Source organism: Drosophila erecta, unplaced genomic scaffold, assembly GCF_003286155.1.
Source record: "Drosophila erecta strain 14021-0224.00,06,07 unplaced genomic scaffold, DereRS2 tig00000000-arrow-pilon, whole genome shotgun sequence".
NCBI classification, from domain to species: Eukaryota; Metazoa; Arthropoda; class Insecta; order Diptera; family Drosophilidae; genus Drosophila; species Drosophila erecta.
Window position 1 is genome coordinate 25,223,168 of NW_020825194.1, and position 27,889 is coordinate 25,251,056.

General features: G+C 44.5%; 7 protein-coding genes across 9 annotated transcripts; 3 read left to right on the forward strand and 4 right to left on the reverse strand.

Annotated features, from left to right (window-relative positions):
• The first annotated feature begins 66 nt into the window (after positions 1-66).
• Positions 67-1,293, forward strand: LOC6552662 (general odorant-binding protein 84a). 2 transcript variants are annotated; one of them, XM_001979134.3, is made up of 5 exons: positions 67-242; positions 519-743; positions 813-877; positions 931-1,057; positions 1,117-1,293. In XM_001979134.3, exons 1-5 carry the CDS (start codon positions 89-91, stop codon positions 1,209-1,211), a joined length of 666 nt encoding a protein of 221 aa, XP_001979170.2. In that variant the 5' UTR covers positions 67-88; the 3' UTR covers positions 1,212-1,293. The 2 variants fall into 2 exon arrangements, with proteins under 2 accessions (XP_001979170.2, XP_015010422.1); XM_015154936.2 differs by lacking the exon at positions 519-743 and having other exon boundaries at positions 1,117-1,232.
• Positions 773-2,291, reverse strand: LOC6552985 (DTW domain-containing protein 2). The gene is made up of 2 exons (XM_001979133.3): positions 2,093-2,291; positions 773-2,031 (listed from the first exon to the last, which is right to left on the reverse strand). The coding sequence occupies exons 1-2, from the start codon at positions 2,170-2,172 to the stop codon at positions 1,356-1,358; spliced, it is 756 nt and encodes a 251-aa protein (XP_001979169.1). The 5' UTR covers positions 2,173-2,291; the 3' UTR covers positions 773-1,355.
• LOC6552984 (serine/threonine-protein kinase 16) lies at positions 2,281-3,898 on the forward strand. The gene is made up of 4 exons (XM_001979132.3): positions 2,281-2,736; positions 2,795-3,389; positions 3,461-3,595; positions 3,649-3,898. Exons 1-4 carry the CDS (start codon positions 2,621-2,623, stop codon positions 3,763-3,765), a joined length of 963 nt encoding a protein of 320 aa, XP_001979168.1. The 5' UTR covers positions 2,281-2,620; the 3' UTR covers positions 3,766-3,898.
• LOC6552983 (G patch domain-containing protein 11) lies at positions 3,870-4,854 on the reverse strand. Its single transcript, XM_001979131.3, has 2 exons — positions 4,744-4,854; positions 3,870-4,678 (listed from the first exon to the last, which is right to left on the reverse strand). Exons 1-2 carry the CDS (start codon positions 4,788-4,790, stop codon positions 3,925-3,927), a joined length of 801 nt encoding a protein of 266 aa, XP_001979167.1. The 5' UTR covers positions 4,791-4,854; the 3' UTR covers positions 3,870-3,924.
• Positions 4,855-5,026: 172 nt separating this feature from the next.
• Positions 5,027-7,824, forward strand: LOC6552982 (nucleolar complex protein 3 homolog). The gene is made up of 4 exons (XM_001979130.3): positions 5,027-5,171; positions 5,224-6,836; positions 6,895-7,518; positions 7,578-7,824. Exons 1-4 carry the CDS (start codon positions 5,163-5,165, stop codon positions 7,798-7,800), a joined length of 2,469 nt encoding a protein of 822 aa, XP_001979166.1. The 5' UTR covers positions 5,027-5,162; the 3' UTR covers positions 7,801-7,824.
• Positions 7,825-8,030: 206 nt separating this feature from the next.
• On the reverse strand, positions 8,031-10,316 carry LOC6552981. Its single transcript, XM_001979129.2, has 3 exons — positions 10,171-10,316; positions 9,363-9,409; positions 8,031-9,311 (listed from the first exon to the last, which is right to left on the reverse strand). Exons 1-3 carry the CDS (start codon positions 10,211-10,213, stop codon positions 8,196-8,198), a joined length of 1,206 nt encoding a protein of 401 aa, XP_001979165.1. The 5' UTR covers positions 10,214-10,316; the 3' UTR covers positions 8,031-8,195.
• Positions 10,317-10,900: 584 nt separating this feature from the next.
• LOC6552980 lies at positions 10,901-27,840 on the reverse strand. Of its 2 annotated transcripts, XM_001979128.3 has the most exons (6): positions 27,640-27,840; positions 26,873-27,198; positions 16,362-16,409; positions 14,783-14,829; positions 14,460-14,726; positions 10,901-14,398 (listed from the first exon to the last, which is right to left on the reverse strand). In XM_001979128.3, exons 2-6 carry the CDS (start codon positions 26,892-26,894, stop codon positions 11,357-11,359), a joined length of 3,426 nt encoding a protein of 1,141 aa, XP_001979164.2. In that variant the 5' UTR covers positions 26,895-27,198; positions 27,640-27,840; the 3' UTR covers positions 10,901-11,356. The 2 variants fall into 2 exon arrangements, with proteins under 2 accessions (XP_001979164.2, XP_026831492.1); XM_026975691.1 differs by lacking the exon at positions 16,362-16,409.
• Positions 27,841-27,889: the final 49 nt, after the last annotated feature.

The following is a 27,889-nucleotide window of genomic DNA, read 5'->3' on the forward strand; positions in this document are numbered from 1 at the left end:
TCATGAATTTGAAAACATTTAGCGCACAATAAGCGATAATCGGTATATATAGGGGCGAAAAAATCTGCTTACCAGTCAGTTACTCGAAATGTTTCGTTGCCTATATTTAATCGGATTTCTATCCATGATTTGGGTGGCTGCACAGGATATCGTACCCGACGATCCGGAAGTGCAGATGCAAATGCATGCCATGTTTTACACGGCTCGTGTTGCCTGTGCGGATGAGAATATGATCCCGTATGGTAAGTGGAGTAATGTACCAATTCTCAATGGTAACAGAGATTCATTTAGTGAGATATTATCTAAATTGATCAATCACTGAAAAATCAGGTTCTTTTGTGTGAATCCTATTCAAAGTATACTTTATTGGTACTCAATTTCCGGAAATACTATGTCAAATTATTCTAACAGTGCATGGCACGATCAAATCTATTAAATGCATGAGAATGCGATTTATAAAAGGGCAGTCACAAAATCCCACACATCACTTTGTTAGTTCAAGATGTATTCCGCACTAGTTAGTGCTTGTGCTGTCTTTGCTCTTCTGAGCCTGGGCCCGAATTGTGCCAAGGCTCTTCAGGATCACGCCAAGGACAATGGCGATATTTTCATTATAAACTATGATAGTTTCGATGGCGATGTGGATGACATTTCCACCACCACTGCAGCTCCTAGAGATGCTGACTACGTAGATTTTGAAGAGGTTAATCGGAACTGCAATGCTAGTTTTATAACGTCGACGAGTGAGTGTGGAAAAAAAAACTGCGAGGGATAAGGAAGGCTATATGTGACTTTATTTATCACCTTTTCAGCCAATGTCTTGCAGTTTAATAACACCGGCGACTTACCAGATGACAAGGATAGGGCAACCAGCATGGTAGGTGTCCCTTCAGGATCCTTTGCCCTCCGATACTCAAAGATTTCTTGCAGTGCTATTTCAACTGCTTCTTCGAAAAGTCCGGTTTGATGACGGACTATAAGTTAAATACGGATTTGGTTCGCAAATATGTTTGGCCAGCCACTGGCGATTCCGTTGAAGCCTGCGAAGCTGAAGGCAGTGAGTGTTCAGTGGGCCTTCTTAAATTGCAAACGAAATATTTAATGTGTAATCCCCAGAGGACGAGACGAATGCTTGCATGCGGGGCTATGCCATCGTCAAGTGCGTGTTCACCAGAGCTCTCACGGATGCCAGGAACAAACCCACCGTATGACTATCAGCAAAGGCCACAGCTCAGACTTATCAGTATAAAATATTATATTGGCGTTACTAAATCAAATACGGCTACGACCGGAGCACAAAGTTGGTTATAAAGCACAGACACATGCAACTTATCCGGTGTTTTCTGTCACGGCTATCACGATTCCTCATTGCCATCGCAGGCGGTGTTTCTAAGCAGACGGCTGAGCCGCTTGCCAATGAGTTTGGGGTATTGGTTGTTCTTTAATAGGAACTCCTTGGACTGATGTTCAACGGCTCCGTTGTCTAGTTGGTACTTGCAAAGCGTGTGCAGGGGACGCACAAGCGTTTGCCTCAGTTCTGGTCGAGACTCGAGCACGGCCAGGCATTGCGCTGCGGTCTCTAATGTGCTGAGGCATCCTTCCGTAGGCTGGGTTCGGATGATGTAGTCACTTATGCCCACGGCGATGAGTTTCACCTGTCGCAGGCGGTGTAGAGCTGGACTGCTAGCATAAATGGCTTTAGCCTGAGGCCAGGTACCATCGATGAGCACCAGTGTGTAAGGACCCGCACTGTGGTCCACCTCGTCCAGTGGGACTGAGTCCCGGCTGGGATACAGAAGTAGTGTTTGTGGGGAGTCAAGAATCCTCTGCAGATCAGCGTGGTTTCTATGGTTTGGAAAACGCTTGCCTTTGTAGACGACGCATTTTCCTGGTTCCAGACCCAACTGCAGCATCAGTGCTGTGCGCAGCGATCTCTTCTCCTCTGCAGGGTGTTGCAATATCACAATCTGTGAGTCCACCGCCTCAGGTGGATGCGGTAAAGCCGGGCACCAGCAAACTACCACAGGTCGTCTGTAAAGATTTTATGGGGAGACTTCAGGTTTTGTTGCAGATTCCCAGCTTTACCACCCACTTGCACTTCTCGCACTTGTCGCGTCTGTTGGGCGGGTCGGCGCTGATGCCCACGAGGTCCTGCCACGCGTCATCCTCCATACTTGTAATTGATTAAATTAGGAAAACGCTAAGTTTATTTTCCGCACGATAATAAATTCGTGAGGAACAATTTGCAACTAGGTGGCAACGCAAACAGCCACATGGCAAATATGACCGCCCTGTCTTCGAATCAGCTGTTTGTAGTGCAGAGAAATCGCGATTATGCGATAACAGAATCATGAATTCCTTTTGTCTATACACCAAGGATTAAAAAAAAATAATAATAATCGCGTGAGGAAATGATAATCGTCAAAATAAAATTAAATTAATGCTTAAATTTCCTCTATAGTCAGCTTCACAAAATTATTTCAAAATCACCGAACTTCGTAAACTCTTCCCAGTGTACACATTGCAGTTCAGTTTTCTGTTTTCTATTTAGATTTTTGTATGTGAATTGAACTAGTTGTTAAGCTTAAAGTTGTAAAGTCCATAGCGTAATTTAACCAAAATGCAAAGTATAGGATGGACGCTGATCATGAAACGCGGCTGCCTCTTTAGTTGTCGGAAGGAGACCCTAAACATCAACGGATCTCGGTACACAATCCGCGAACGGCTGGCGACAGGGTTTGTACCATTTGCTCCACTATCTCCTCTGAAATATCTAATCTGAGTGTTTGAGCAGGGGCTTCAGTCTAATTGACCTTGGGGAAAACTCCTCCACGCGACGTAGCTACGCGATAAAGCGCATCACCTGCCACAGCATCGATGACCAGAATATAGCTCTGCGAGAAATCGAAAACTGCCGAAAAATTGATTCAGAAAACGTAATCCGGGTAGTGGATTACGAGCTGAAGGGCCAGGCGGACATAGTTATAAACACAACGAGCACCTTGTTCATCGTGCTTCCCTATTATAAGCACGGATCTCTCGCGGACCACCTGCAGCTGCGATCGCGGAAACAGGACCACATGCCCGAGGCCCAGATCCTGCAGATCTTTCTGGGCGTCTGCGAGGGATTGAAGGCCATTCACGAGGCAAAGCCGGTGCCTCTGGCCCACCGAGATCTGAAAACGGCCAACATCTGCCTGTCGGACTCGTTTGAGCCTATAATTGTGGATCTCGGGTCCATGACGGAAGCCCGACTGCAGATTGTGGGCCAGACGGATGCCCAGCGGCTGCAGGACGAGGCCGAGGAGAGGAGCTCCATTGTCTACCGGGCTCCAGAGTTATTTACCGTGAAAACATATTGCACAATTGACGAGCGTTCAGACATATGGGTAAAACAGATCCAAGAAAGCAGTCTTAGACTTCTTCCATAACATCTCCTTCCATATATTCCCGCTTTCAGAGTCTTGGTTGTGTGCTCTATGCAATGTGCTACTTTAATTCACCCTACGATCCCATCTACGAGCGAGGCGACAGCGTGGCTTTGGCTGTGCTTAGTGGGAACATAAACATTCCTGAGGATTCCATTTACACAGAGGTAATAAACCTTTTCTCTAACTCAACAAAATCTAATTCTAAATATTTATCTAGGACATGCACGAATTAATTAAATACATGCTGCGAACCGATCCTATGGAACGCCCATTCATTTTCAGTGTTATCGAAAGGACCCACGATCTGATACAGAAACTGGAGGGTCGCTTGTAGCTCCCACTAACTGGATTACAACTCATTTATATGCATTTCCCCAAAACAGATACACCGCTTACTGTTTTTTGACCACTTATTGTAAAATATTTTAAACCTGCTGATTATTTGAAATTATGTGTAAGCAATCAAGATACATTTTTTATTGACTGGAGCTAGTTAGTGTTCGTCACGAGTGAGTCCTGGACAGTTAGAGCCCAGATCTTCGGCGTCTTCGTAATGGGTTCCACACCAGTAGCAGAAGTAATATGCAGTGCGCAGATAGCTAGTGAGGAGTTCTAATTGCTCTGAAGGACTGTATGACTCTTCCTTGGATGGCACCTCGGCTTCAGAATCGTCGGCATCGCTCTGTGTTTCTTCTTCATCTTTTGGTTTGGGTGGCCAAAAGAAATCGAGATCTGGTTCTGTGATAGCGGACTTAAGATCTAACGATTCGCAGGTTTGCTGGCACCGTTTTATGTCATACTGCAATTTGCGCTCCTCCGCTTTATGAGTCGCACGCCTTCTATAAGCCTCAGTGCTGACTTCCTCGCCGGATTCAATGCCGGCCTTGCTGAGGAGATGTGCCCTCCGCAATTCCTGCCGCTTAAGGGTCAACTCTGCAACGGCTGCCTCGCGCCCAAGGCCTCCACGACCGCTCTTTATGGTTATCCCCACGGGCTCCGTACGCGCATCCGAAGTTTTGCCCAACCCAGAGCCTGCTTTGTAGCCCATTTTGGCTAGGAGCTGGAATCCTTTGTTGTCGGCGGGTATTGGTTTGTTCAGGGACTGCTGTAGACGAACATTGTTTACGTTTTCGGAAGAAGCTGCTGTCTCCCGTTGCCGCTTCTTGAGCTCCTCTTTTTTGGACTCGACTTCAATCTGCCGTTTTTTGCCACGATTGTTAACCAAACTAGGACGGACATCTTGCAGACTAATTGGGGTAGGATGAGAGTGTATTAGATGGTGGTTGTGCGTAAGATGTAAATCTAATCTCACCCAGCCAGGAATTTGTCGGACATATAATCCTCCTCCTCGTCTGACATCCGTGTTTTTTGTTTACACTGCTCTTTTAAGTGTGACCATGGGATTATTACGATATTAATAATAACAATAATACCCTCTTACCTTTGCAATGAAGATTGAGTTCAGATGGTGTGGTATAATCTTTGGTAGGTTTAGTGATTCAGGAAGCAGACAATTTATGTTTTAGAAATTGTCTAACATATAATAAATGGTATTCAAGACCATAGTATTTTAAGGTAGCGCACGCAAAAATACTGAAAACTACTATCCCCTTATAAGCAGCTGTTGCGCTCCGCTGACGAGTGGACAGTTCCGTTAGCTTCCCATGTGCTCGTTCCATTCACAAGTGAATATTTGTGAAAACTAATTAATTATCGTCTTAAGCTGGTGCAATGGGAGCTGTAAGTAGAAAGATCAAGTAATTAATGCACACTTTAAGCCAAATAATTATAGAAAAAGGTCAAAATCAGCTCGGTGAAGCGGGCCGCTCACCTGAAGTCGAAAAAAACACCGCTGTCAAAGCAGCAGCAACAAAAACAGAAGCAAAAGCGCGATCAACTGAAATCAAAACGCGAACAGGGCCAGAATATATTCTCCCAAAAGGCGAGAAAGCGGGACAACTTAGCACAGCGTAAGAAGCACAACAAATTGGCCTCCCTGGGATTGGATCCGCTCGAGGAAGACAACGAGGATGGCGACGATGAGATGCTTGATAACGTTGCGGATATGCTGGATGGTGATGATCTTGCCCTGCTGCAGGCTAACAAACGCAAACGAAAGGCAAAGGCGACCGGCGAGGAGGATCCTGACCAAGGCCAATCCATTGGCTTAGAAAGGGCCTACGCATCCGACACGAAAAAAGAACAGGATGCGCAAAAGATAAAGATGGATTTGCTGCCAATCAAGTCCAGGGATGGTCAGATTATCACCCGTACCACAGAGGTGGATTACATACCTAAGCCCAAGCTGAAAAAGAAAAATGAAGAAGAACAGGAGGATGATTCCGAGGAAGATGCTGATACGGAGTATGAGGACAGCGATGACGACGTGGTTAACGATGTTGAGGCCGCGTCCGCCGCTCCCGTCCAAAAACTGATTTCTACCACGGATCTACTTATTGCCCGGCAGCAGGAGATCGAGCGCCAGAAGTATCGCATTGGAATCATTTGTTCGGGGTTGCTTGAAAAACCAGAGGACAAGATGCGCAACTTTCATGCGCTGTACGAGCTCATGGACGAAGTCAACCCAGCCAGCCGACAGGCCAACCTAATGGCCGTCAGAAAGCTGGCCATAATCTCTGTCACCGAAATATTTAAAGACATCTTGCCCGAGTATCGAGTGGGTCAGGTGGACACCAAGATGCAGACGCTTCGCAAGGCCACTCTGGATCGTGTAACCTTTGAAAACGCCTTGCTACAACAGTTTAAAAAGTTTCTGCAAAAACTGGAACAGATCACAGCGCAAGTAAACAGGAGAGGTGGTCTAAGGACGCCCCAGACCGTCAAGTTGGCCACCGTTGCAGTACAGTGCATGTGTGATTTGCTTGTGGCACATCCCTACTTTAACTACGTACAAAACATTGCCCAGCTCCTGGTGTATATGCTGAATTGTAATTATCCGGAGATGCGAACGGCGGTCAATCAGTGCTTCCGAACAGTCTTTTCCAACGACAAGCGGTTGGAAATGACTCTTTTCATTGTGCGACGCATCAACCACTTGATCAAAACAAAGCAGAACAATGTTCATGTGGAGTGCATCACCTGTTTGATGGGCCTTAAAATCAAGAACGTAAACCTAGATGCCGAGAAGGAGAACGAGCTAAAGCAAAAGAAGCTTGAGTCGCATCGTCAACGCTTACTAAGTTTGTCCAAGAAAGAGCGGAAAAGACGTAAGAAACTCACCGAGGTTAACAGAGAACTGGAGGAAACCCGTGCCGAGGAAAACAAGCAAGCAAAGCATCAGAAGCTCACTGAGATCATAAAGATGGTATTTACCATTTATTTCCGCGTGCTTAAGAACGATCCCACATCGCGCGTGCTGAGCGCTATCCTAGAAGGATTGGCAGAGTAAGTGGTCATTGTAAATTTCTTTTTTGGAACTTTTAATATAGAGTATGGTTTTTAGATTTGCGCACGTCATTAATTTGGACTTTTTCTCCGATCTGATCGACGTGCTCAACCGCATTCTAGAGGATCAAGACGAGCTGGGCTATCGAGAGCGATTGCACTGTGTTCAGACCATATTTGTTATCCTTTCCGGCCAGGGTGAGGTGCTAAACATCGACCCCATCCGATTTTACCAGCACTTTTACCGAAATATGCTGGCGGTGCAAGCAGGCAAGAATCACGATGACTTCACCATTATTTTGCGAACTTTGGATGAGGTGCTCGTAAAGCGTCGTCGCAATATGAGCCAGCAGCGCCTAATGGCCTTCATGAAACGCTTGCTAACTGGAAGTCTGCATCTGCTCCATAATGGCACCCTGGCCACGCTTGGCACCATAAAACAAACCTTCCAGCTCACTTCTGTGCTCGACAACCTATTGGATACAGACACTACGATAGGATCTGGACGTTACGATCCCGAACTGGACGATCCTGAGTACTGTAACGCAGCCAGCACAGCGCTATACGAGCTTGCGCTTCTGGCACGTCACTATCATCCCACGGTGCGACGGATGGCCGTTCACATTGCTCATGGAGTGCCAGCATCGGGCGAGGGAGCTTTGCCCACGGAAATAGGCAAACTGTACGTAATTAGACGCCGACTACATATGCGATTTCAACAAATATTGCTTCTTTTTTTAGTACCTCCCACGAGCTGTTTACGCAATTCGACAGCACTCAGATGGCCTTTAACCCTACAATACCTCTGCCCAAAGCGGGTCAGCCGAAATTGAAAAGGGGCAAACACTTGTATATCCGCTCGGACTTTAAACAGGAGTACGGAAAACTGATGCAGAAAGGAAATGTTTCGCATGGGAAGGATAAAAAAACCTTAGAATATGATTTCTTCAGTGCACTTCAATAAAGAAAAGGTTGGAGATAAAGTAAAGTTATAGTTATTTTCACAAAAATCATTTTTTAACAAAACTTTGTTTCAATGCATTAAACATTCTTTCAGTTAAAGCAAGTGAATAGCAACTAGAAGGTAGTGTGATACCAGAATTTCCTTAGTCAGATTGAAATAATATGCTGACGTTTAGGGTCGCGAAAGTTCTAAATTATCTTAAAGCTTGTTTTACAAGCATGAAGGGAATTGCTTTGAACTTCTCTGTAGTATATTTCAATGAATGGGATTTTACAAGTAATTATGTTTGGAGCTCCTAACATTCTATAAAGAGGCTAAGTCTAGAGTCACTAAGATTAGTGTCATATAACCGGGTACAAGTGCCAGGGGTTTCGCCAGTGTATTCTATTTGGTACCTATGCATTGGTGCCTCCTCGTTGCCGTTGTTGTCCAACGCTAGCTGGCGGCAGGTACTCCCTATTTCCGCCCGACTGCTGTTGCCCGAATCCAGCCACTGAACTCTCGGGAAGAGCTCCGGCAGCAGTGGCCAGAAGGCCGGCAGCAGCTCCGGATGGTGGTAATCGATTAACTCCAGCGGTCGGGATAATGGCGGGACGGAGGACGGCCCCAGCGCCATAAGGGCTTTGTGGCTGGGCGGTTGGGGTGGGCGTGGCTGAAGGATAGGACCCCCGTCCGGAGTTATATCCAGCGACCTGAGGCACTCCGGTGGCTCGCAGTGTTCCAGTCGTGGCCAGAGGTGCCCCGAAGGCAGTCGAGGAAGAAGCACCCGGGCGGTAGGCATTATTGGCATTCGATGATCCCAGATTGGAGCCACTTCTCTCAGAGTAATCATAGATATAGGCATTATTCGCATATAGGCTGGGCGCCGAAACGCAGTCGTACTGGTTCCACCACACACACACTAATGTCTCCTGGCTAAACACTGTGCCGTTGGGACACAGGAAGGAGTAGGTCCGGTTGAGGGCACAGATGTGGAACACCTGGCACTGGGCCTCTATGTCCGCATAGTATCCGGGCAGAGGCTGTTGCGCACAGTCGAAATTGGTGCGCGGCACCTGGGCGTAAATGGGATAATCCACTCCAGGAACACCCGGAATGGCCGAGTAGTCACCATCGGAATCGTTGTAGTCCCCGCTGTCTCCGGTTCCACTAGGAACTCGGATTGGAGACCCGCCGGGAGCATTTCCGTACTGCGAAGCCTGCGGTCCGTAGGGTCCACTGCGAGATGATGGGGTGGACAAACCGCCAGACGAAGTTCTCCTCGGCGGGTTAACGGGGTTTGTGGCTCCTACAATGGCGGGGGCTCCAAAGGCAGTGGTAGCCTGTCCACTTGGCGTAAATCCAACAGCGGGTGAGGGGAACAAGCCCGTCCCATATGCGGTGGGGGCCGGAGCGGGAGTAAGTGGTAGGGCTGGTGCTGTGGGATATGGTGCAGGTGTCAAGCGGCCTCCAGCGGTGGCTCCTCCTACATTGGCTACCTCAGGACGACCATAGTTGTACCCACTTTGAGCCTGTAAAGGGGGGGATTACAGTTTAAAAGGGAAGATATCCTTAAAGCTTACCTGGACTTGCAGCTGGGCTAATCCGCCACTCCAGAGCAGCACCAAAACTGGAATAAAGAAACGGGCCAACATTAACGCTTTCTAATCGTCCGTGGAATCTGGCGAAGAACTCCTCCGAGCTGTGGAACTGCCGACGCACCAAATGGAAATGAACGCCCTGGCAGCCATCGATGGCGATGGCAGCGAAGAGTTTCGAAGCCCATATTAAGGCCAAGTACGTCGCGATTCTGGGCGCTGATAGCACGGCTTAGACGGTTCTGCACTGCGATCTTTATTTATCAGCTTCCTACTCTTACGTCGGGCGCACAGTGGTCAAAAGCCAGAATTGAAATGGAGGGAGCAAAAGCTTTTGCATACAGACAATCGGTGCTTTTACCAAATTTACTATAATTTAGGTACTCAAGCTGGAAACATATAGTTTCCAAGATTAGTAGCTAACATTTTTTGAATGTTTATAGTGCACAATTATTAAAGCTGTTGCTTGATTCGTTCGGAAGAAACGAGGTTCTAATAATGGTATTGGTAAGAGTTGCCTAAAAATTGCCTTTCAGACACTATGCCAATTGCTGAAATAACGCACGCCAACATCAATTGGCTGGCAAGAATTGCGGCAGCCAGTGGGCAAAAGGCAAGACGCATGCCTCGTAAATATGCAAGGCAGCAAAAACTTAGACAGACAGACGCCCCTACAAAGGAAGTGCTAATAGTGATTGGGCTGATGGGCCGGACAGCGGATCGCTCGTCACTGTTGAGTTACGCGCCGTAGTTGGTTGGGTCTGGGTCAGAGCCGACTGGTTGGCCAACTCACCTGCCAAGACGCACGAACAGCGTTGCAGGGGCACTTGCATCATGCCGCAGGAGATTCCGAGTTACGAGCTTATCCTAGTCCGATATTCTGCTAATTCTGCTTCTCGCCCGGCGACCTGTGAACTGTCCAAAACTTGGGAAGCTACTGCGGCCAAGCTCAGAACGATCTTAGAATTATATACGAATTTGAAAGCGCGACTTGGATGCGGCATCTTTACCATATTTATGTGGCAGCTGCCCCAAAGACCAATGACAGTTCGTCAGTTAGTGATGCTTGCGCTTTAGCAGATTTACGACGCTGGATTATCCATTGTTCGGGGCTGCGGCCAGTTATCAGAATTCATATATCAGCGAGACCCTACATGACGTATACGTAATATAAGTTAGGTATACGTTGATCAATTCAATATTATGGCCATTTCAAGTGCAATGTAATCACAATCTGATGCTACTTGTCCTTGCGAGCGGGAAATTCGATTTTCTTGCAAATGCATTCACCAGCAATGGTAAAAATATTTAAATTTCGACTGATTACATGATGGGGTGACCTTACCAAAGATTTATATTAGAGCTGGAAAACGCAAAAGCCAATGGATTTATGTCAAGGCGATCGCGGAGTCACCAAGCAAACCTATTGAGAGGCCAGCTAGTGCCAGTAGTAATGGTTTAATCAGTTAGCTGGCCAACAAGCATTCATCAACTATCTCGAAAGTAATACGCTTGATCTTTTATTCATTGTTATATGTACTTTATTAAGTTTAAATAAATATTTACAAACAGACAGCAAGACGTAAAGATTGTTCAAATAGATCGCTCCTACTGGATACTGGATGGAAGTGTTCTCGTTCGTTAAGACTAAGCAGTAAGAAACTAATTTAATACAACTCTCGATTAAACTTAAACGGAAACTGCTTGGCTGGGCATCAGGAACCACCAAGACTATGCCTGTTTTGGGCATGGGAGTATTTCAGGGCTCTCATCCTCGAGTGTTTCGATTACATATTTACAAACTAATTGCGCAATTGCATTGGCTAAACGAAGTAGATTAACAAGTAACTGGTTCAGAATCAAAATAGTTATGGGACGTTTTAAATTAAAGAATTTCAAACTGAATTGAAGAGGGGGAGTGGAGTTGACTAAAGTTAGGCATTAACTCGCAAGGTCTAGGAACCGCCACCGCCCTCGCTCTATCGCCTGCTGCTGAACTTGGACGCCAGCGAATATAATGACTTGAGCAGCTCCAGGGCCCGGCGGTCCGAGTTGACCTCCAGTAGAGGGGCCGTCGCCATCGCCGTCGTGGTCTCCTCCAGATCCTCGACGCGTATTTCGAACTTGGTGGTCTCCTCGTAGCTGCCCGCTCCCAACCCTGTTGTGGTGGGCAGATCCGTGGTTGTCGTGTAGCCAGGCGTGGTACTGGTGAAGTAGTCGGAGCCGGCGGCACCACCACCACCACGTCGGAAAGTGGTCACTGGGATGCGGTTGGTGGTGGTGGTCAATCTTTGCCGGGAGGTCTTACCTCCAGCAGGTGTCTTGCTATCAATATCGATAAGTGCGTTGAGCAGATGCTTCCGGCTTCTCTCCAGCGCCTTGCCGTTGTGGTCATCGCAGGTCTGGATGAGCAGCAGCAGCAGGCTCAGCACCTGGCGATCGTGCTCCGCTTTTGCCATGACGTTGCGTAGGTGCAGTGCCTCCTGTTCGTTGAGGCCACCGAACAACTTATTGGCAATCCTCTGCAGTCCACTACTGGAAGGCAGTGCATCCCTGGGAATGTCGTAGCTGCGAAAGATGTCCTCCCACTCGTAACGAGATGGCGTGGGTGTGGTTACCCTGTAGGCAAACGGAGCTGCTGTTGTGGATGTGGACGTTGTGGTACTGCTAGTGGAGGTTCTCTGCTCCTTCATCAGACCATCGTTGATGGTTAGGGGATCGAGGAAGTCCGTTTGCGACTTGAGTGCCCACGGATGCTCCGTCGGCTTGTGGGTCGTAACTAGCTTTTGGGGTCTAGCATCCTTGAGCAGATCGTTGCGCGACTTTACAAACGATTGCGTTTGCTGTTGCTGCAGAAACTCCTCGCCGGAGTCCTGGCTTGGCGGCGAAAGCTCCCCAGAGAATTCCAGGCCGCGATTCGTGCTGCCTTCATACAGCTCAGTGGTGGTGGAGAACTCTGGAGCCAGTGTGGAATCGAATTTGTGGTTTATTTCCGCTGCAATGCTGTTCGGTGTGGGGGTGGTCGCGTCTGGCAATCCCTTAGTGGGCAGATAGTACTTGGCGGTGCCATCGCTGAAGAGCGACGGATCCGTTGTGGTCACGGGCTTAAAGTTGGGAGTGCTTGGTGGCTCCGTGGGGTGAGCTCGGGCAGCAAGTTCCGCTCGAAAAGTAGCTGGGTTCTCAAGATAGCTGGACAGAGCGTTGGAGAAGATTTGAGCGATCTTACGAGTCTCCGGCTTATCCGCCAGTGCGCCTATGGTGGAACCAGTGCTGCCAATCTGTGGGAACTGCTGATATTTTGGTCCCGCTTCGGATTGGGTTCCGTTTGCCTGGTTAGAGAGTAGGCCCGTACTAATATCCGCCTCGGAAGCACCACGACCTTGGGCTGACTTCAGGCCAAACAGATTGCTGTACTTCTTCACGGTAGTATCACTCAGAAGACTCTTCTTGATGTCGTCTGCATTGTCACTAATGGCTGGAGGATTCTCCGAAGTGGTCAGTAGAGCAGTGGTGTCCGATGGCTTGATAGTTGGAAGTGGTGGCTTCACGGGTAGCTTAGCCTGAACACCGGTTTTGTCCACCTTCTCCGACTTATCCTTTTTACTCAGGGAATTAGTGGTTTCATTATGCTCTTGCGCAAAGTATTTGGCAAATGAAACGAGGGCATCTGGACCGGAGGAAGGTGGAATCTCCAAGCCAACTCTAGCAGGAGCTGCCGCCGCTGCATTTAGCTCAACATCCTCGAACTGATCTTTCAGCAGATTCATTGTTTTCAGCATATCCTGCACATTACGGTAGACAGACTCTTCCTTCACAGGATTGGGGGCGAACAACAGAACATCCTCTCCAGCTGCACCGCCGGTGTTTACTCTTGGCGACTTTCCACTCTTGGGCAGATAAGTTGGACCGCTACTAGCGGCCGATGGTGAAGGAGTAGTTGGCAGATAGTCCCGACTCTCGGTGGACTTCGACGGGGGTCGGAACTCGCCGGAACTGGCCACATCATAGTGATGGCGCATGCCAATGATGACCGGCTTGAACGTGCTGTCCAGCTCGATGCTGGCACCAGCAGTGGGCTTGAGCTTGGGAGCCACAGAGGATTCAATAAAAACACCTGAGCTGGCACTTCCGAATCTGTGGGGATTAGGTGTTGTGGCCACATGACCACCCTTGATGTAGTTCAGTTTGCCCTCGGTGCTCTTCGATTTAACCAAACTGGGCACTGTGGGGGTGTAGAATGGCGTGGATTTGTTGGGCTCTAGTCGACGCACGGTGGCATGGCTTCCGGTAGAATAGTGAGCTGTGGTTTGTGGCACTGATCGGGTGGTATGAGCTTCAAAGAACTCCGGTTTTTCCTTGGCTTGGCCGGGAGTTGGCTTCTCCCTCTCTTTGCTGTGCTCCTCGCTTCCACTGTAGCGATGCTGTCCCCGCTGTCCATTTCGTGCTCTTTCAGTGGAGACTCCTCTTTCCTGGGAGGCAACTGGAGTCCTGTGACGAGCGGGTTTCAGGACCGTGATGTCATCGTTGCGATTTGGGCTGCTCTCCTTGTTGGTTCTCCGCTTGCCGGAACCGCTAACAAATGAGGAGCTTTCCGCTGTAATCTGGCTTTCGTGATCGTTGCTATTGTTATCGATGCTGGGCAAAACCTTTCGCTGCTTCTCGCCAGACACATCATCAAAGTCCACACTCTCCACTGAGGCGGGCACATCTTCCGTGGAATCGATACGTCTGTCGGGATTGGCTCGCGGTCCTCCGGACCTGCCCTGCCCAGCAACTGGGGCGACTTTGGGCTTTATGTTTAGTCCTCCACCCACGATATTAAAGCCCTGCACGGGAACAGAAGGACGCACGCGATGCACTCGCTGCTTGTTGAGGATCTCTGCACTCTCTGCGTAGTAGCCCGAGGATCCCAGGCAGTTAACCTTGAACCACCAGTCGCAAGTGAGCTCGCTCTGCTGGAAGATCGTGCCATTGGGGCAGAGGAAGGAGATCTTACGGCCCTCCTCACAGATATGGAAAACCTAAGGAAACACGAAGAGTTAGTTACGTTTTCATACTATTTTAACATTCTTATTATTTCACCTGGCAATCGGTTTCCATGTCCGCAAAGTAGCCGTTGCCATATGAACGGCAACTGAACGAGGTCTTTGGAATTCGTGGGTAGATGGGAAAGTCGATGCCGGGTCGCCCAACAACTCCTTGGTAAACCTCGTAATCCACATCCTCATCAGAAGCACGTTTCTTCAAGTGGTGCTTCTGTTCGTTGCAGTTCGTATGGGCCTCATAGCGTTCCTCCTCGAATTGAGTAGCACCCGTTTGCTTGGCCAATATCCGGGCTGGAGTTCGATACTATAAAGCAAGAATAATGTAGAATCAGTCAAGAATGTAAGTTGAATTGTACATACCTTTGATTCTGCGCTTGCGTAGCCAAGGATTGCCAGTACAATTAGAGCTGCAATTCATTAATAACAGTTGTATTATAAAGATACATATCTTCTTTTTTTTTTATAAATATAACTTAATAAATAATAAACTTTCTATGTTTAGCCCCTATTACACTTATATACAACGATATCATGCTTATCGCAAAGCTGGAACGCACGATCTCATAATAACAAGGAATTCATTTAGTGAAGCTTTTCGTGCTGGACAGCAATTATTTTCTTTATGAATAGACTCGTTTGGCCATTTTTCCGTGAATTCCCTAGCCGTGTTTCGTTAATCCGCTTTTCAGGTTTCGATTCTTCTTCGTGATTAGAATGTCTTCTTGGTGGTGAGTCCACAGACCTTGACTTTTCCACTTAACGCTGATGGCAGACATTGCCAAATTACGCAAGAGCCGACTACTTGGACAGGGTCTGGCTGGAAGTGACTGACCTCAGGCCCCCTCGAAATGCAATAATTAAATTTTAAAGCATAAAAACAATTAAAGAAAGACACAAAAATAAAAAAGTCATGATGAACTGCGTCTTGAGTGCTGGCTGGCAGAGCAAGATGTCAGCTGCCGTGGGTTATTGAATAACCAAAATAGCCACAAGATTCAAGGCCCACTTTCTGCATAATCACAGCGATTAAGTGAATCATCCGAGAAGACCCGCTGAAAATTTGGTCGCGGGTGTTGCTGATGCTATTGCTATGGCTGCCTTATTCAAATTAAACAATTGCCCATAATTTGTGCCCGCTGATTGGCAATCGGACTCAAATTCGAACGGCCGCCTCATCAACCATACGCTACGTTGTACGCGCATCAATTTCGGAGCTGTCCGATCATTTCAATTGGATTCGTGATCCTCGCAGTGGGATAGTCGGCCAACTTAATTGAGAGGTGCTGTCGATGGGCGCGTAATTATTCAAAGACCGAAAACCAAAAAAGATTGCCGGCCATTGTTGGTTTTATTCGCCCGCGAGATGAGCTGTCACTTATGGCCACTTGCCATCTGGGTCTCGGCCAACACGCCCTTCCTAATGAGTCGTTAATAATTGCATTTCCCAGGCGCTCTGCCGACTTGGCCGATCCATTAATTCAAATCAAAGTCACATTTAATCTGAATCCCAATCTGAACTGTGTTGGAACCCACTTTTGTCGCCCGCCAAGTCAGCCCAATAACGCAAACGAAGACGGTTCACGCAACCTGGCCAAAACAAAGGAGCATTAACGCAGTATTGGCCGCTTTGCCGCCCACATTTTGCGGCACACGCACAGCCATCAACTGCTGGCCGGTGATCTATGATGGGAAAATTATGATGTGACAAGGTCAAGGATTTTGCCAAGTCGTAGAATGCCTTTTACTCGCCGAATTATTTATATGGACCATCGAGCGAATTTATATTTATATAAAAATATAATATATAATAATAATAAAGTAATATAATAAATATTATATATAATATACATTATAAATTTGAGTTCTACTTAGATGAACTAATTTACTCTCTAGAACTTCTTGCTATTTTATTTGGGGCCGCTTGAACTCATCAACTTACCGCACAACAAGTTGAGCTGCGTGCACCGCATTTTGTATTTGGAACTGCCTGAAAGAGGGAAGCAGAGATACAAATGTTTAGCTAGTTAACAAAATTATGAATATTTATTGCACAAGATCGTGGGAGATGCCGAAATATAAGGAAGAAAGAAACGGAAAAATCATTATTGTCGAAAACACGTACACCCAACAAGGCGCCTTATTGGGTAATAGAAATTATACGAAAACAACGGCACAAATAATAATAAATGTACTCTGGGCTTGCACAAATCGGCGGAGAAGAGTTGTCAATGTGGCGAACAAAACAAACAAAGCGCAGAAGGCTCTCAGCGATTGCATAATCGGTAGACGCCCACAAACGCATGCAGAAATTTACGGCGGATCGTTAGATACTCTGTTAGATATCTGTTCGCCATATATAGATATTTTTGAGCTGCAGAGAGACGATATGAGATTCGCACCGTGTATTTTGCCCGACTGCCGTGTACCACGGGGTGTATGCGCAATAAATTATTACATTTTAGGCTGACCCAGCCAAATCCGATTGCGCTCTGGGCTGCCCAGGAACAGATGTCAGGCGCCGGCCAGGAGTTATTCAGTTAGTCAGCCAGTCATTCAGGCAGTCAGTCAGTCAGTCAGTCAGTCAGTAAGGCAGTCAGTCAGTTCCCCAGACATTCACTTCGGTACGGGTATACGTTAGTCGTTCGCTTCCGTCAGCTCAATTTTGCAGCTGTTGTCTCTGCTGTTCCCGTAGTTTCTGTAGTGTTTGTAGTTTCTGCGTACTTTGCATAATTTTAGATAATTGTTTTAATTTGCACAACAGCAAACAATATCAAAACTGGGGAGACACCAGCCAGAGCCAGAGACAGAGCCAGAGCCAGAGAGATCAGCACCAATTCAATTAAATCATTTTCAATGGTTTGGGTAATTACCCAAACGTCAAGACAATAGATCTGTTTTCCTTACGTAACGCGGCCATATTCAATACCAATGCAAAATCGAACAAAATCGAATAAAATCTCGAAATTTCATTCGATGCGAACATAAATTTAAATTGAAATTAGCTGCAGTTGTTTAAGACTACGAAGATTCTGCTTTTATGCATTGTCTGCTGGATTCTTTGATTGCCGAAATTGCTTTTTGTATTTAAATTTGTTGATTGCCTTGGCGGCGTTCTCGGCTCCCAGCGGCTGTTTGCACAAAATATTCTCACACCTAAACTTAATTTCGTCGAAATAGCGTAATGTTGGTACACAAAATGAAATGGCTCCAGTCACATTACTAGTAGCACGTAAAATTAGTGGCATTAAAATTTAATAAATATTGTGAACTAAGTCGATTACCCAAGCGATCTGTTAAAGTTCAAGAGTGGCTCTAGTCGTCTGCACAAATTTTAATTTCAATTCACGATTCTCGATTTGCAATTACACGAGTCAAGAGTTTGTCATTGTCAAGGCTTTGGCAAATCGAATTGAATTGCCTTAAGTGGCGATTAGTTTTGCGAAGGTCGAAACGGATTGGTTCATCCGAGAATTCATCTAATGGTCGTATTTAAGAATTCCTTTAATATCATCAATAGCATCATCAATAAATTATATTTCTATGCCGGCAGTTCCTCTCTGCGGATTTATTGGATGATATTAATCAAGTCGTTTTCACAATAACTCATAAGAAAGCGGCACAAGAAAATCAATCACCTAGGTGCAAAAGTGTGCCTGGAAAGTATTCAACGACAACAATGACAAATAAGGAAGTTTCGCCGCAAAATCATTATCATCGGGCCAACAAAAAATGTCAACGCGATGGCAGAGCAGGTGTTGTGCCGACACAAGAAAATAGAGAGACACAATAAAATTATAAGCCATCGCCAGTTAACTACTTAAGGCTGAGGTTGCATTTTCCGCGCTTTGCCGAGGGTCTCCGCAATCAAAATTCAGTTCCGCCTTCAACACATGCACGTGTGGGGGCGACGGGAGGGGACTTCAAGATGGATCTGCCAAGGATCGATGCATCCAGCGATTGCCCGGGTCGCTTTCGCAGACCCAACTGTGATGGGGATTTTCGAGGGGCACACTCCTCGCATTGCAGCCAAATGTCTGTTAAATCGTTTTAACCTTTTTGTCAAGTTGCCGCTTAACCTTTACGGTTGCTGAGCTGACATGAAGGAAGCATTTGTTTTTTCCGCAGCTTTTTTTTGTTTTTTGTTGTTTTTGCGCTTTTTGCCGCATTGTGTTGTGGCAAAGTGTTGAAACACAGAGCATAGAAACTAAGGCAACGCCAAGCTGCTGCTTCTGCTGCCTTTTCCCCGTCGACCACATGTCGTATACCTGTTATTCGAAGATTTGATTTATTTGTTTTGGCTGTTCGCGCTGTTGGATTGCGGCGGCTTATCTGCCCGGCTGCCTTGCACTGGCTCTTGTGTGGCCTTCTCCTTCAGCGATCATGCATAAATGGGTTTTATTTTATATTATTTGGAACTCGTGTGCAAGCGAAGTTAAGGCAAAATTTCACCTTTACCGATACTCATTATGAAACGGCCGACTCGCCTTGCCGACCATTCCTGTTGGGAAAAATTGCATAAAGCCAGCGCATCTTCAATTGAAGCCACCACGATTAACACAGCAAACTAAGGAAAATCTAAAACTTGATTGCCGCTTTTTGTTTGCGCAGCGCGATTGGGAGTGCCGTGCAGGTGCGGATGGATATGCTGGTCATTTGGCTAATGGTGGGAGAGAAATTGTCTGCCGACGCAAAAAGCCATTGGCATCCTTGCGAATAAACCAGCGAGTCACGAAGGCCTCAAGGAGCAGCTTGAACGTTCTGCTAATTCCATGTTTTATTTGTGAAAGTATACGTGTATATCTTCTTGCCCCAACAGCACGTATTCCAGTTTCCAGCCTCGTTCATTTGAGTTTCGGTGTTAGTCTTTGAGTTCAGCAAATCGTATGCAAAACTCTAATAATTAATCACCGGAATGTGCCTTCCATGTGCTATACATGCATTCTGTCATACTATTTAAATTAACATAAAACCGAAGCTGAATTAAAACAACCCCCAATTAAAATGTTAAACACTTCAAATGGCTACGTATAGTTGTTTGGCCCGAACTTTTAAAATGAACTGTGTGAAAAATGTCATTATAAATGCACAAAAGTCTTAGCCAAGCAAATCACTTGGCTCTGACTGTGGTTCCCAGGCAAAAATTTTGAAAGTGCTTTTGTGTATTTTGTTTATTTATTTAACAGCAGATTTGGCAAGCATCATTTGTTGATCTCTTTGTTGTTTCTAAATCTCTTGCGTGGTGGGCAATTAAAACCATATCTTATATTGGCACAGCCGAGCGATGAAGATTAATTTTCGGGATAGTCCCAAATAAGCCCCATTGTGATGTGCGTTTCTTTTTTTTTTTGCGCTTTTCCGACCCATAAATCATCCGAATGATGTGCGTTTTCATATTTGTATAAAGTTTTAAAGTATAAAGTACCTGCACCTCCGCTTTGAATGACAGATGTGCTCTGAAAAACGGATCGGGATCAGCTCAAGTGAAAAATGTATGACTTGATTTAAGGTTGAAATATTTTTTTGGGCAAACAATTCATCATTCACAGATCGCACGATGAATTTATGACACAACATGTACCCGGTGACATTTTGTTGGCCAACAAACTATTTAGTTATCCCCAAATCATCCAAGCCCAAGGAACAATCGCTGAATGAATGTGTGAATGTGCGTCGGACAAGACATGTACATTTTGCAACAACCAGACTTTTTGTTAAGTATTTTTTAAGAGTCGTAACCCCAGAGATTCAAGATAGCCAACCAGACTGCGGCTGCGTCTGATGATGCTTCTGGCGCGATGCTAATGCAGATGCATTGACCTACGTGTCGCTGATGCACGCAGACATTAGTGTGGTAGCAATTATTGCCACTGATGTTGTTACTCTTGCGGCAACCTCACAGTTTTTGGGCCCCCAGTTCGCCCAAAGGGCCCTGCATCAGTTGCATTTCATAGCCGCTAGAGTTCGACGTGCTAATAGATTTTAAGGTCGAATGCAATCATTTCGGCTACCGCTGCTGCTGGCTGCATTTTCCGCCTGTGATACAATTTTTGCCTGCTTTTTGCTCAAAAATTCTTGTGCATTTCCGTACAGCGTTTTTGTGTGGGCCACTCATTTGCAATTTGTGTGGCTCTGGGGCGAGAATGAAACGGAAAAAATAACCGAAATACCCTGGCGGTCGGAGGCACAGAAGAAGTCACTTTGACGCTTCGTGGCAGCCGCCTGTCAACTGCTTCACACTTGGCCCATTGAGGGCGAGTAGGAGCTTCGAGCGCATTCATGTGCCTAGGCTTAAAGGGAACTCAATTTGTTTGGGCCCAGCAAATTGCTGGCGATTTGTAAGGCAGCGAAAAACATTTAGCGCCAAATGGCTAGATGATTTTTATTTTTTTGTGGTGCTCGGCTATTTGCGTTGCGCCCCAGCAATTTTTCATGCAAGAGCTGCCGCGGGACGGGAACTGCCATCGGCAGCCCGCCGATGTTAGTACGTGGCCCATTTCGTAGTAATTTTCAAGCAGCCCCAAATGTTCAAGTGGGCAGTGTTTGATGCTACTTAATTATCGGTTTAAAATATTTGTGTTGTTTGTTCACCAGCCCGCCAGATCATAAAAAGCTGTTGTAATAACGAGAGTAACACCACACCGCCAAGGTAATTGCAGAGTTTCGGGTTACAGCGCCATGACGAGGAGTTGGGCCCTTTGCCGGAAGCTATAGCTACTTTATGCGAATTCGGGTCTCTCAGAACTTAAATCGGAATTTATAATTCGAGTCTTTAATGCATATCAAATATCTTCTAGCCAATTAAATCTTACTTTAATGGACGAGCGGAGCAATAACTATTAAATGCTTTAATCTTGTCTTATATTGCCATCAGTTTAATGACTTTTCTGCGCAATAAAAAATATATTCAATAAATGTCAACCAGATTTAGCAAGACTTGATTTCAAATTGAGTAAACAAGATTGATATACAGAACTCATATACAGAACAAACCAATGCCGATAACTGTTAAATAAATGTGGGTAACTGAACAAAATTCAGATATCAATTATTGAACAATATTACCTAAAATTGATCATGGAAACCGGTTTCAAATCAAGCACCCGATGTATTTTTGACTTCGAGAAAGTATTTAAACAAAAGGGAGAATGCTATAGTCGAGTTCCCTGACTATCAGATACCCATTACTCAGCTAGTGGAAGTGCAAACGAGAATTTTTATAATTTTCTGGAATATATGTAGAAAACGCGAAAAAATAATAACATTCAACAAAATTTAAAATTTTTACATTATTTAACAAACTTGCGGTGCATCTATATTATGTTTCTGGAGTCCGCCTCATCTCAACTTTCTAACTTTTATAGTTCTATATAGAGATCACGGACATACGGACTTGACCAGATCTTGATCCTGATCAAGAATATATATACTTTATATAATCGGACGCGCTTCCTTCTGCCTGTTACACACTATTCAACGAATTTAGTATACCCTCTTACTCTAAGAGTAACGGGTATTTAGACCAGATAACAAACACAACAATGTTAGCATGAAAATATTTAGGAACATGATTGGCTTGATTAAATTAATACTCTGAAGTTAAAAAAAACTGGTTGCCATTATAGCAACCCATTTGATTTTCGTGAAAGTATTACAAAAATATATATTATGTACGCCTGAAGATGAACTGAGCGCAATCCGGTTCGGTACATCTATGTTGCCAATCTCCCAATTCCTGTAATGCCACCTCCAAGTCCGCCAATTCGCCGAGTCATCGATTGAAGACACACATGCGGAAATTAATCCCCCGCCAGTGCTCACATAACCACATATAGTTGTCACCGAGAAGATATATAACTTTCTGTAGGATGTGCTGAGTTTTCACTAATAGCCGAAAATATCAAAAGATAACAATTGAAAACGCCGCCTAGCCAGTTCCAATTGCTATGAAGCAACCAACGGGACTCGGGCTGCCAGGCGCAATTTATGACAGCCCGGGCGGCATCAGACACGCCGGCAACAATTGCAGCAGAAAACCAGTAGCACCAAACACCAACAACTAGCGCGCCAAGTCGAGGGGCAATTAATAAGTAATTGCTGTTGACGTCGTCGGTAGTTGCCACAGCAGCAGCAGAAATTGTTGCACGTCGAATTCGTTCTTTTGTTTGGCTCGATTTGTAGATTACGCATATTTGGGTCAGCGTTTGTTATCAGAGCACCATGTATTTATGTCACCTGGTTAAATAATCATCTCCTGACTTAATTACAGCCAGCAACAATGGCCAATTTTATCAGAGTCAGTGGGGCTTTGATACTTTTCTTCGCCGTGCTTTTCCTCCTCGAGTTGGCCTTTTTGTGATTGCTTCAACTTACACCCATCTTCATGCACTCACATAGTGCACATGTGTGTTGGCCTACAGCAACCAAGATGCGAATTAGTTGCTTATTGTTCGGAGTAATTGTTTCTTGTTTGCCTGTTGCCGCGTAAATGAAAGTCACTTTTGATTTGGATTTTGTTATGATTTCGTTGTTCGTTTAACGTGTCAGTGGCGGAAAATGAAAAAGTTCAAGCGGAAATTACCAGGAAAATTATATTTTTGTTTGCTTATAGTCAGAAAACGTAATCCGAAGCCGCATTAGGTTAGTTCATAGCTGAAAGCACGATTCTTGAGTCTTCCCTTCGAACTTCAAACAAAAGACTCAAGCAACGAACTTGACTTTGGCACGACAAAGCAAATGCTTTTTTTGCCGTTGCGTCTTTTTTCCATTTTAAAGCGCGCGGCTGTAAGCGACATGTTTTTAAAATATCAAGTGTTGTTTTCGGGCAGCAAACATGATTATGACTGTTGAAAACTCATGTCATTTGATTGCCTTCTCGCACTCAATTGTGCTTGAAAATATCAAACGATATTGAGGGATCTGATTCCATTTATTTGATTTATTGTATTGGTTTTTAATGGTAAGCATGTAAGGTAGGCGTCTCTAATTGGCTGTCAGCTGTTGGAATTCAATCAGTGTTTGATATTTATACCAATTTGTGAGTGTTGCCTACTTAAGTAGTGTCTAGTTCATGATTATTGACGTTATATTCCTCTTTATGTTTGTTGGTAATGATAGAGGAACCGCCAAAGTACAATTAATGGCCAAATACCAGTGGGTACTATTTTCGGCCATAAATGTATTGCCCGACACCTTTGTGAGAACGGAACTTTTGTATTTTAGCCTTGTCCCATTAGTGTCTTCATATTTTATATACTTTTTTATGAATCAAAACCGATAACCGGTTTTTTAGTCGTGATCGCGAAGAATCAAATGGGCATCCTTAGCGCGAGCCACATGATATCACCCGCTCGAATTAGATCCTTCCAGAGACGTAAACAAACACAAAATGATTCAAAGATTATAGAATCAGGTTCTCAAGAAACTGTAAAATCTCGAATTAATTAGCCAGATATCAAAACTTAGATAAATACAATATGCGTAGAAAGAAAGCGAAACTTGTTTTTCGGCTTTATGACTGAAAAAGCATTGCTCATTTTGTATTGTTTACCCAATGAATGGATGAACATTGATAATTGATAATTAAGGTTAAGATTATTAGGTATTAAAACCAAATTTTTCTTCCACTCGCACTATAACAAACTCGCAATTAAAAAGTTGCTAAGCTCCCAAACAAATACAATATAATTTGTTAAGCTCCCAAAAGGTACCCAATGCTAAATAATAAAATGTTTATGTGCAACTTAATGTCCAACTTAGGACCTTATTCTCCATGAAGTTTAGCTCAGACCATGGAGACCAAAATGCCATTCAACTGGCAGCCCTAAAATGGCCTAAACGTAGCATGTCAGGCCATGGAGGTCAGCATCTTGGCCTGACATTTAGCACCCCTCCGCAATGGCCATATATTTTAAGCTAGAAACGGCTATGGCTATATCTGGGTGGATGTGGTCCATTAAAGACTGACGATCGCTACGCAATTCGCAACGCACGTGGTCTTGATGAACTGCTGGCATTTACCCGTTGCAGGAATATAATGATCATATTTATAGTCGTGATGTAATTGAACAGTTTACGCATTCCGCTAAATAACTATTATTAGGAAAATGCTTGAATTTGATCAATTATAGCTATGTAAGAGCTTGAGTTAAAGACATTATTTGATTTTAACACTTCAGCAAAGTACCGTTGCAAAATTCACACAATTCCTTTGAAAAGTTCAAGTTCGTTGGTTTTTCTTTTCTATTTGTTCACGAAAAAACTAGACAAATGGGCTTTTTATGGCTCAAGTGCACTCGACTGACATTTTGCGAGTTGATAATAGTGACTATAAATAGTGGCCTTTTTGGTTAGGGTTTTTTTTTCGTTGCAAGTTCGTTGTCAAAGTCTTTCATTTTTTGCGGCTGCCAAAATAAGCCCATTAAATGGACATAGTAAAAACTAACAAGAAAATTACGTATCGTAATATAAGCTTTAGTCCGCATAGAATACGTTGAAATCTTGATTTTGTAAAAGAAAAAATACAGAAAAATGCAAAACATAAACTTTATTTACACTTCATTAATCACTGAAGACAGGCCGCAAAAACAACAACAGCAAAACATCTTAGAGCGGCAACCATTGTGAGGTTGCTTGTTTTGTCTACAAGGAATCGTTAGATACTTTTACTCGTATCTCTCAGATGCGGCTCATTGGCTTTTCAGCGATGCGCACGCAGCGCCAGTTAACGCATCAACACTTGAATAGGATACAGGCTACACGACTACAGCTATTAGAGACAACGCTGCCCCCGTTGCTAGCGGGGAATCCTCCTGATGGGTATTGTTGCTTGAATGACTTTTTAATTTATTTGCCATTTCTTTCGCTGGCATCGTTAATGAGCAGACCAGACCATACCAGAGTTGTCCAGAGCAGACCAACTTGGCCAGAGCAGACTAGGCCCCGGCTAAGACCCTAACAACAACACTCGCATTTTGAACTTTTATCTGGCCATCTGCAGACAACAACGGGCAAAATTATATTGTAGCATTTTGTTACATTTGAGGCAGCCGGCTTGCTTTTTTTTAGTTTTCGCCTGCCCTCGGCTCGTCTCCCCAGTCAACTCTAACCTCCTGCCACATAAAACAAAAGCAGACCTCCCCTATCGTCTCCAAGCCTCCTTTATGTGTGTGGGTGTGTGGCGATGTGAAAGACGTTAAGTCACACATTTGGCCTAAATTTGTCTTTTCTCTGCGCCAGCCTTTCCTTTGTTCATTTGCGCCACGAGGCTGTACTGTAGAAGAAAATAAGAAACTGTGGCACCTCTTGACATTTAAGGCGCATTTCCCAATTCCTGCACTACTTTCTGCGGCCCTCTGGCCGAGTTGCTCTGGCCCAGTAATCACAGGCTGAGCAGCCATCGAAATTATCTAACATAAAAATGTTGCAGCTGCGAATGGTGGTTTTTCTTTTGTCTATTTTTGGCCCAGCCCCCTCCCAAGGGTTTGTTCTTAGCCGAGCAGCTACCGCTGCCGTTTATCCTTGAACTGTGTGCTCAGACCCGCCAGCATTATCGTAGATTCGTTAATAACAATGCCAAGTCGAGTCAACAATTGCGGTTGCAAATTTTGCAACACTAAATTTATGCAGTAAAAATTAGAAAATCTGCAAAACAAAAAGGAAAAACATGCCAGCGGCTTAAAGGCTTTTAATTGATGTATCTATTTATCTAAGCAAGCCAGCAATTTGCAAATTAATCATCAGCCGAAAATCGCCTCGGGCATATTGAAGATTTATGGAAATTGCTCGTCGTCTAATTTGGCTAGAACCAATTAATTTTTAAATTGATCAGTTATAATACAAGAAGCAAAGGTACTGGTGACTCTTTAATACTCATGGCTTTAAATCTTTCCAAGAGCCAACGTGATTAAGTTATTGGTTTTAATGGATTAATTAACGACTGCAGATGGGAGCTGGTACAAGAACAATGCATAATAAATAACAGAAAATAAATTTGAGCATAAGAATCTTACAAAAAAACACTTTTTTAAATCAACTCAAAAAAAAACCATTCAATTTGTTACTAGCAAATAAAATATTCATTCATTCCAAGCCTTGAAAAGTATTTAAATGTATTCTTTTTTAATATTTCTTTTGGCGGTATAAAGGTGCTAGTTACTTGAATATCTTATAAGACCTCTCCCATTATGTAGCCAACTTTGCCAACATCTTGACATGTAGTAGTAGCCAAAAGTAGTAATAAAATTACGTGAAAAATGCAGGCAATAAATCTAAGTAAGATGATGCTTAGTGAAAGGCAACAGATGGTGCATACATAAGCGTTTTGATCCATTCATGCGTACAAAATGCGTTTGGCATTTTATTAGAAGTCCGAGCTACTCAGTTGTCGACCTGCCAAGCTGTCGAAATTCTCATCTAGATACTTTCAGACTCAGATCTTCTGGGCTCACTCACCTTTAAGCGGCATCAACATCATTGGCAATGCTCTGAATGTCAGTTCGCGGAGCAGAAACACTCAGGTAAGTCAGGTTAGAAACTGTGGCAGCAACTTAATCTTCCACAGCTTCCTTTTTTGCTTTCAGTTTCGTGATTGAAGTAATATGGAGGTTTTGCCGTAAACTTATTTATGACAAAGTTTTCCGCTCTCCGACTGGGGTATTCGTAGCTTTTTGTTGTCTCGGATTTCTTGTGAATATTACATAGATTGTTGCATATTATTCGTTATTTCTATTTGTGTTGTCTCACTATGCTCGATTATTTGGTTTATTATTTGTTATGGGCTAGAGAGGGAACAGGTGGTAATGCACAGATATCACGATTCAGTTGATGTTTTCGGTAGTAGCACAAAATCACTTCAAGCTGTTCATGTCTGCACTATACAGTTTGGTAATCTCAAAGGAAAAATGTATCACATTTGCAACAAGTTCATATGCACGTTAACAAATAAACAAATTGGAAGTAAGATACGAGTATTTATTGGCAGACTCAAGCTCGAAGTGATTTTGTTCTCTTGTTCGAGGGCGTAAATCCTTGGTGCTTGAAAACTTCACAATTGTTTCTGCAACTACAAGATCCTCTTTAAATATTATTGAATGTTCACTAACGTCCTTTTAAAATTTAAATTTACGAAAACGTTATCTAAGGTCTCAAGAGCTTCAAGTTTTCGCACTAAAAGCACTTTGCTTTTCTTAAATTTATCACATCAGCTTGGTTGAAAATACAGTAGGAGCCAGAGCCAGACGAACAGAAGACGTCTTCACCCGTACGATATTCACATTTGAATGTTTCAATTGGCAAATGCGGCGTCCAACTTTAGTAGCTGAGCGGCCCGCAGACTCGAACTCTGTTTAGCGAAAACGCGCGCAAAGCCACCGCAAACACAGAAAAAGCAAAACCACTCGTCGTCGCCGAACCGGACCGGACGAACCTACCGCCTCGCGAAGATCGCTGCCACATCTTCCTCAATTCCCA

What these genes read in the sequence shown, in the direction of transcription:
- LOC6552984 (XM_001979132.3), top strand. Translation starts at nt 2,621, where the DNA reads ATGCAAAGTATAGGATGGACGCTGATCATGAAACGCGGCTGCCTCTTT. An exon ending in CGCGAACGGCTGGCGACAGG is followed by an intron (nt 2,737 to 2,794) that starts GTTTGTACCATT and finishes GTGTTTGAGCAG; the next exon opens with GGGCTTCAGTCTAATTGACC. An exon ending in AGGATTCCATTTACACAGAG is followed by an intron (nt 3,596 to 3,648) that starts GTAATAAACCTT and finishes ATATTTATCTAG; the next exon opens with GACATGCACGAATTAATTAA.
- LOC6552981 (XM_001979129.2), bottom strand. Translation starts at nt 10,213, where the DNA reads ATGATGCAAGTGCCCCTGCAACGCTGTTCGTGCGTCTTGGCAG. An exon ending in CTGTTCGTGCGTCTTGGCAG is followed by an intron (nt 9,410 to 10,170) that starts GTGAGTTGGCCA and finishes TCTTTATTCCAG; the next exon opens with TTTTGGTGCTGCTCTGGAGT. An exon ending in TAGCCCAGCTGCAAGTCCAG is followed by an intron (nt 9,312 to 9,362) that starts GTAAGCTTTAAG and finishes CCCCCTTTACAG; the next exon opens with GCTCAAAGTGGGTACAACTA.
- LOC6552985 (XM_001979133.3), bottom strand. Translation starts at nt 2,172, where the DNA reads ATGGAGGATGACGCGTGGCAGGACCTCGTGGGCATCAGCGCCGACCCG. An exon ending in GACAAGTGCGAGAAGTGCAA is followed by an intron (nt 2,032 to 2,092) that starts GTGGGTGGTAAA and finishes AAATCTTTACAG; the next exon opens with ACGACCTGTGGTAGTTTGCT.
- LOC6552983 (XM_001979131.3), bottom strand. Translation starts at nt 4,790, where the DNA reads ATGTCAGACGAGGAGGAGGATTATATGTCCGACAAATTCCTGGCTGG. An exon ending in TCCGACAAATTCCTGGCTGG is followed by an intron (nt 4,679 to 4,743) that starts GTGAGATTAGAT and finishes TACCCCAATTAG; the next exon opens with TCTGCAAGATGTCCGTCCTA.
- LOC6552982 (XM_001979130.3), top strand. An exon ending in ATCCTAGAAGGATTGGCAGA is followed by an intron (nt 6,837 to 6,894) that starts GTAAGTGGTCAT and finishes TATGGTTTTTAG; the next exon opens with ATTTGCGCACGTCATTAATT. An exon ending in CCCACGGAAATAGGCAAACT is followed by an intron (nt 7,519 to 7,577) that starts GTACGTAATTAG and finishes TTCTTTTTTTAG; the next exon opens with TACCTCCCACGAGCTGTTTA.
- LOC6552980 (XM_001979128.3), bottom strand. Translation starts at nt 26,894, where the DNA reads ATGATGTTGATGCCGCTTAAAG. An exon ending in GATGTTGATGCCGCTTAAAG is followed by an intron (nt 16,410 to 26,872) that starts GTGAGTGAGCCC and finishes TCCCTCTTTCAG; the next exon opens with GCAGTTCCAAATACAAAATG. An exon ending in GCAGCTCAACTTGTTGTGCG is followed by an intron (nt 14,830 to 16,361) that starts GTAAGTTGATGA and finishes AATGAATTGCAG; the next exon opens with CTCTAATTGTACTGGCAATC.
- LOC6552662 (XM_001979134.3), top strand. Translation starts at nt 89, where the DNA reads ATGTTTCGTTGCCTATATTTAATCGGATTTCTATCCATGATTTGGGTG. An exon ending in TGAGAATATGATCCCGTATG is followed by an intron (nt 243 to 518) that starts GTAAGTGGAGTA and finishes ATTCCGCACTAG; the next exon opens with TTAGTGCTTGTGCTGTCTTT. An exon ending in TAGTTTTATAACGTCGACGA is followed by an intron (nt 744 to 812) that starts GTGAGTGTGGAA and finishes TCACCTTTTCAG; the next exon opens with CCAATGTCTTGCAGTTTAAT.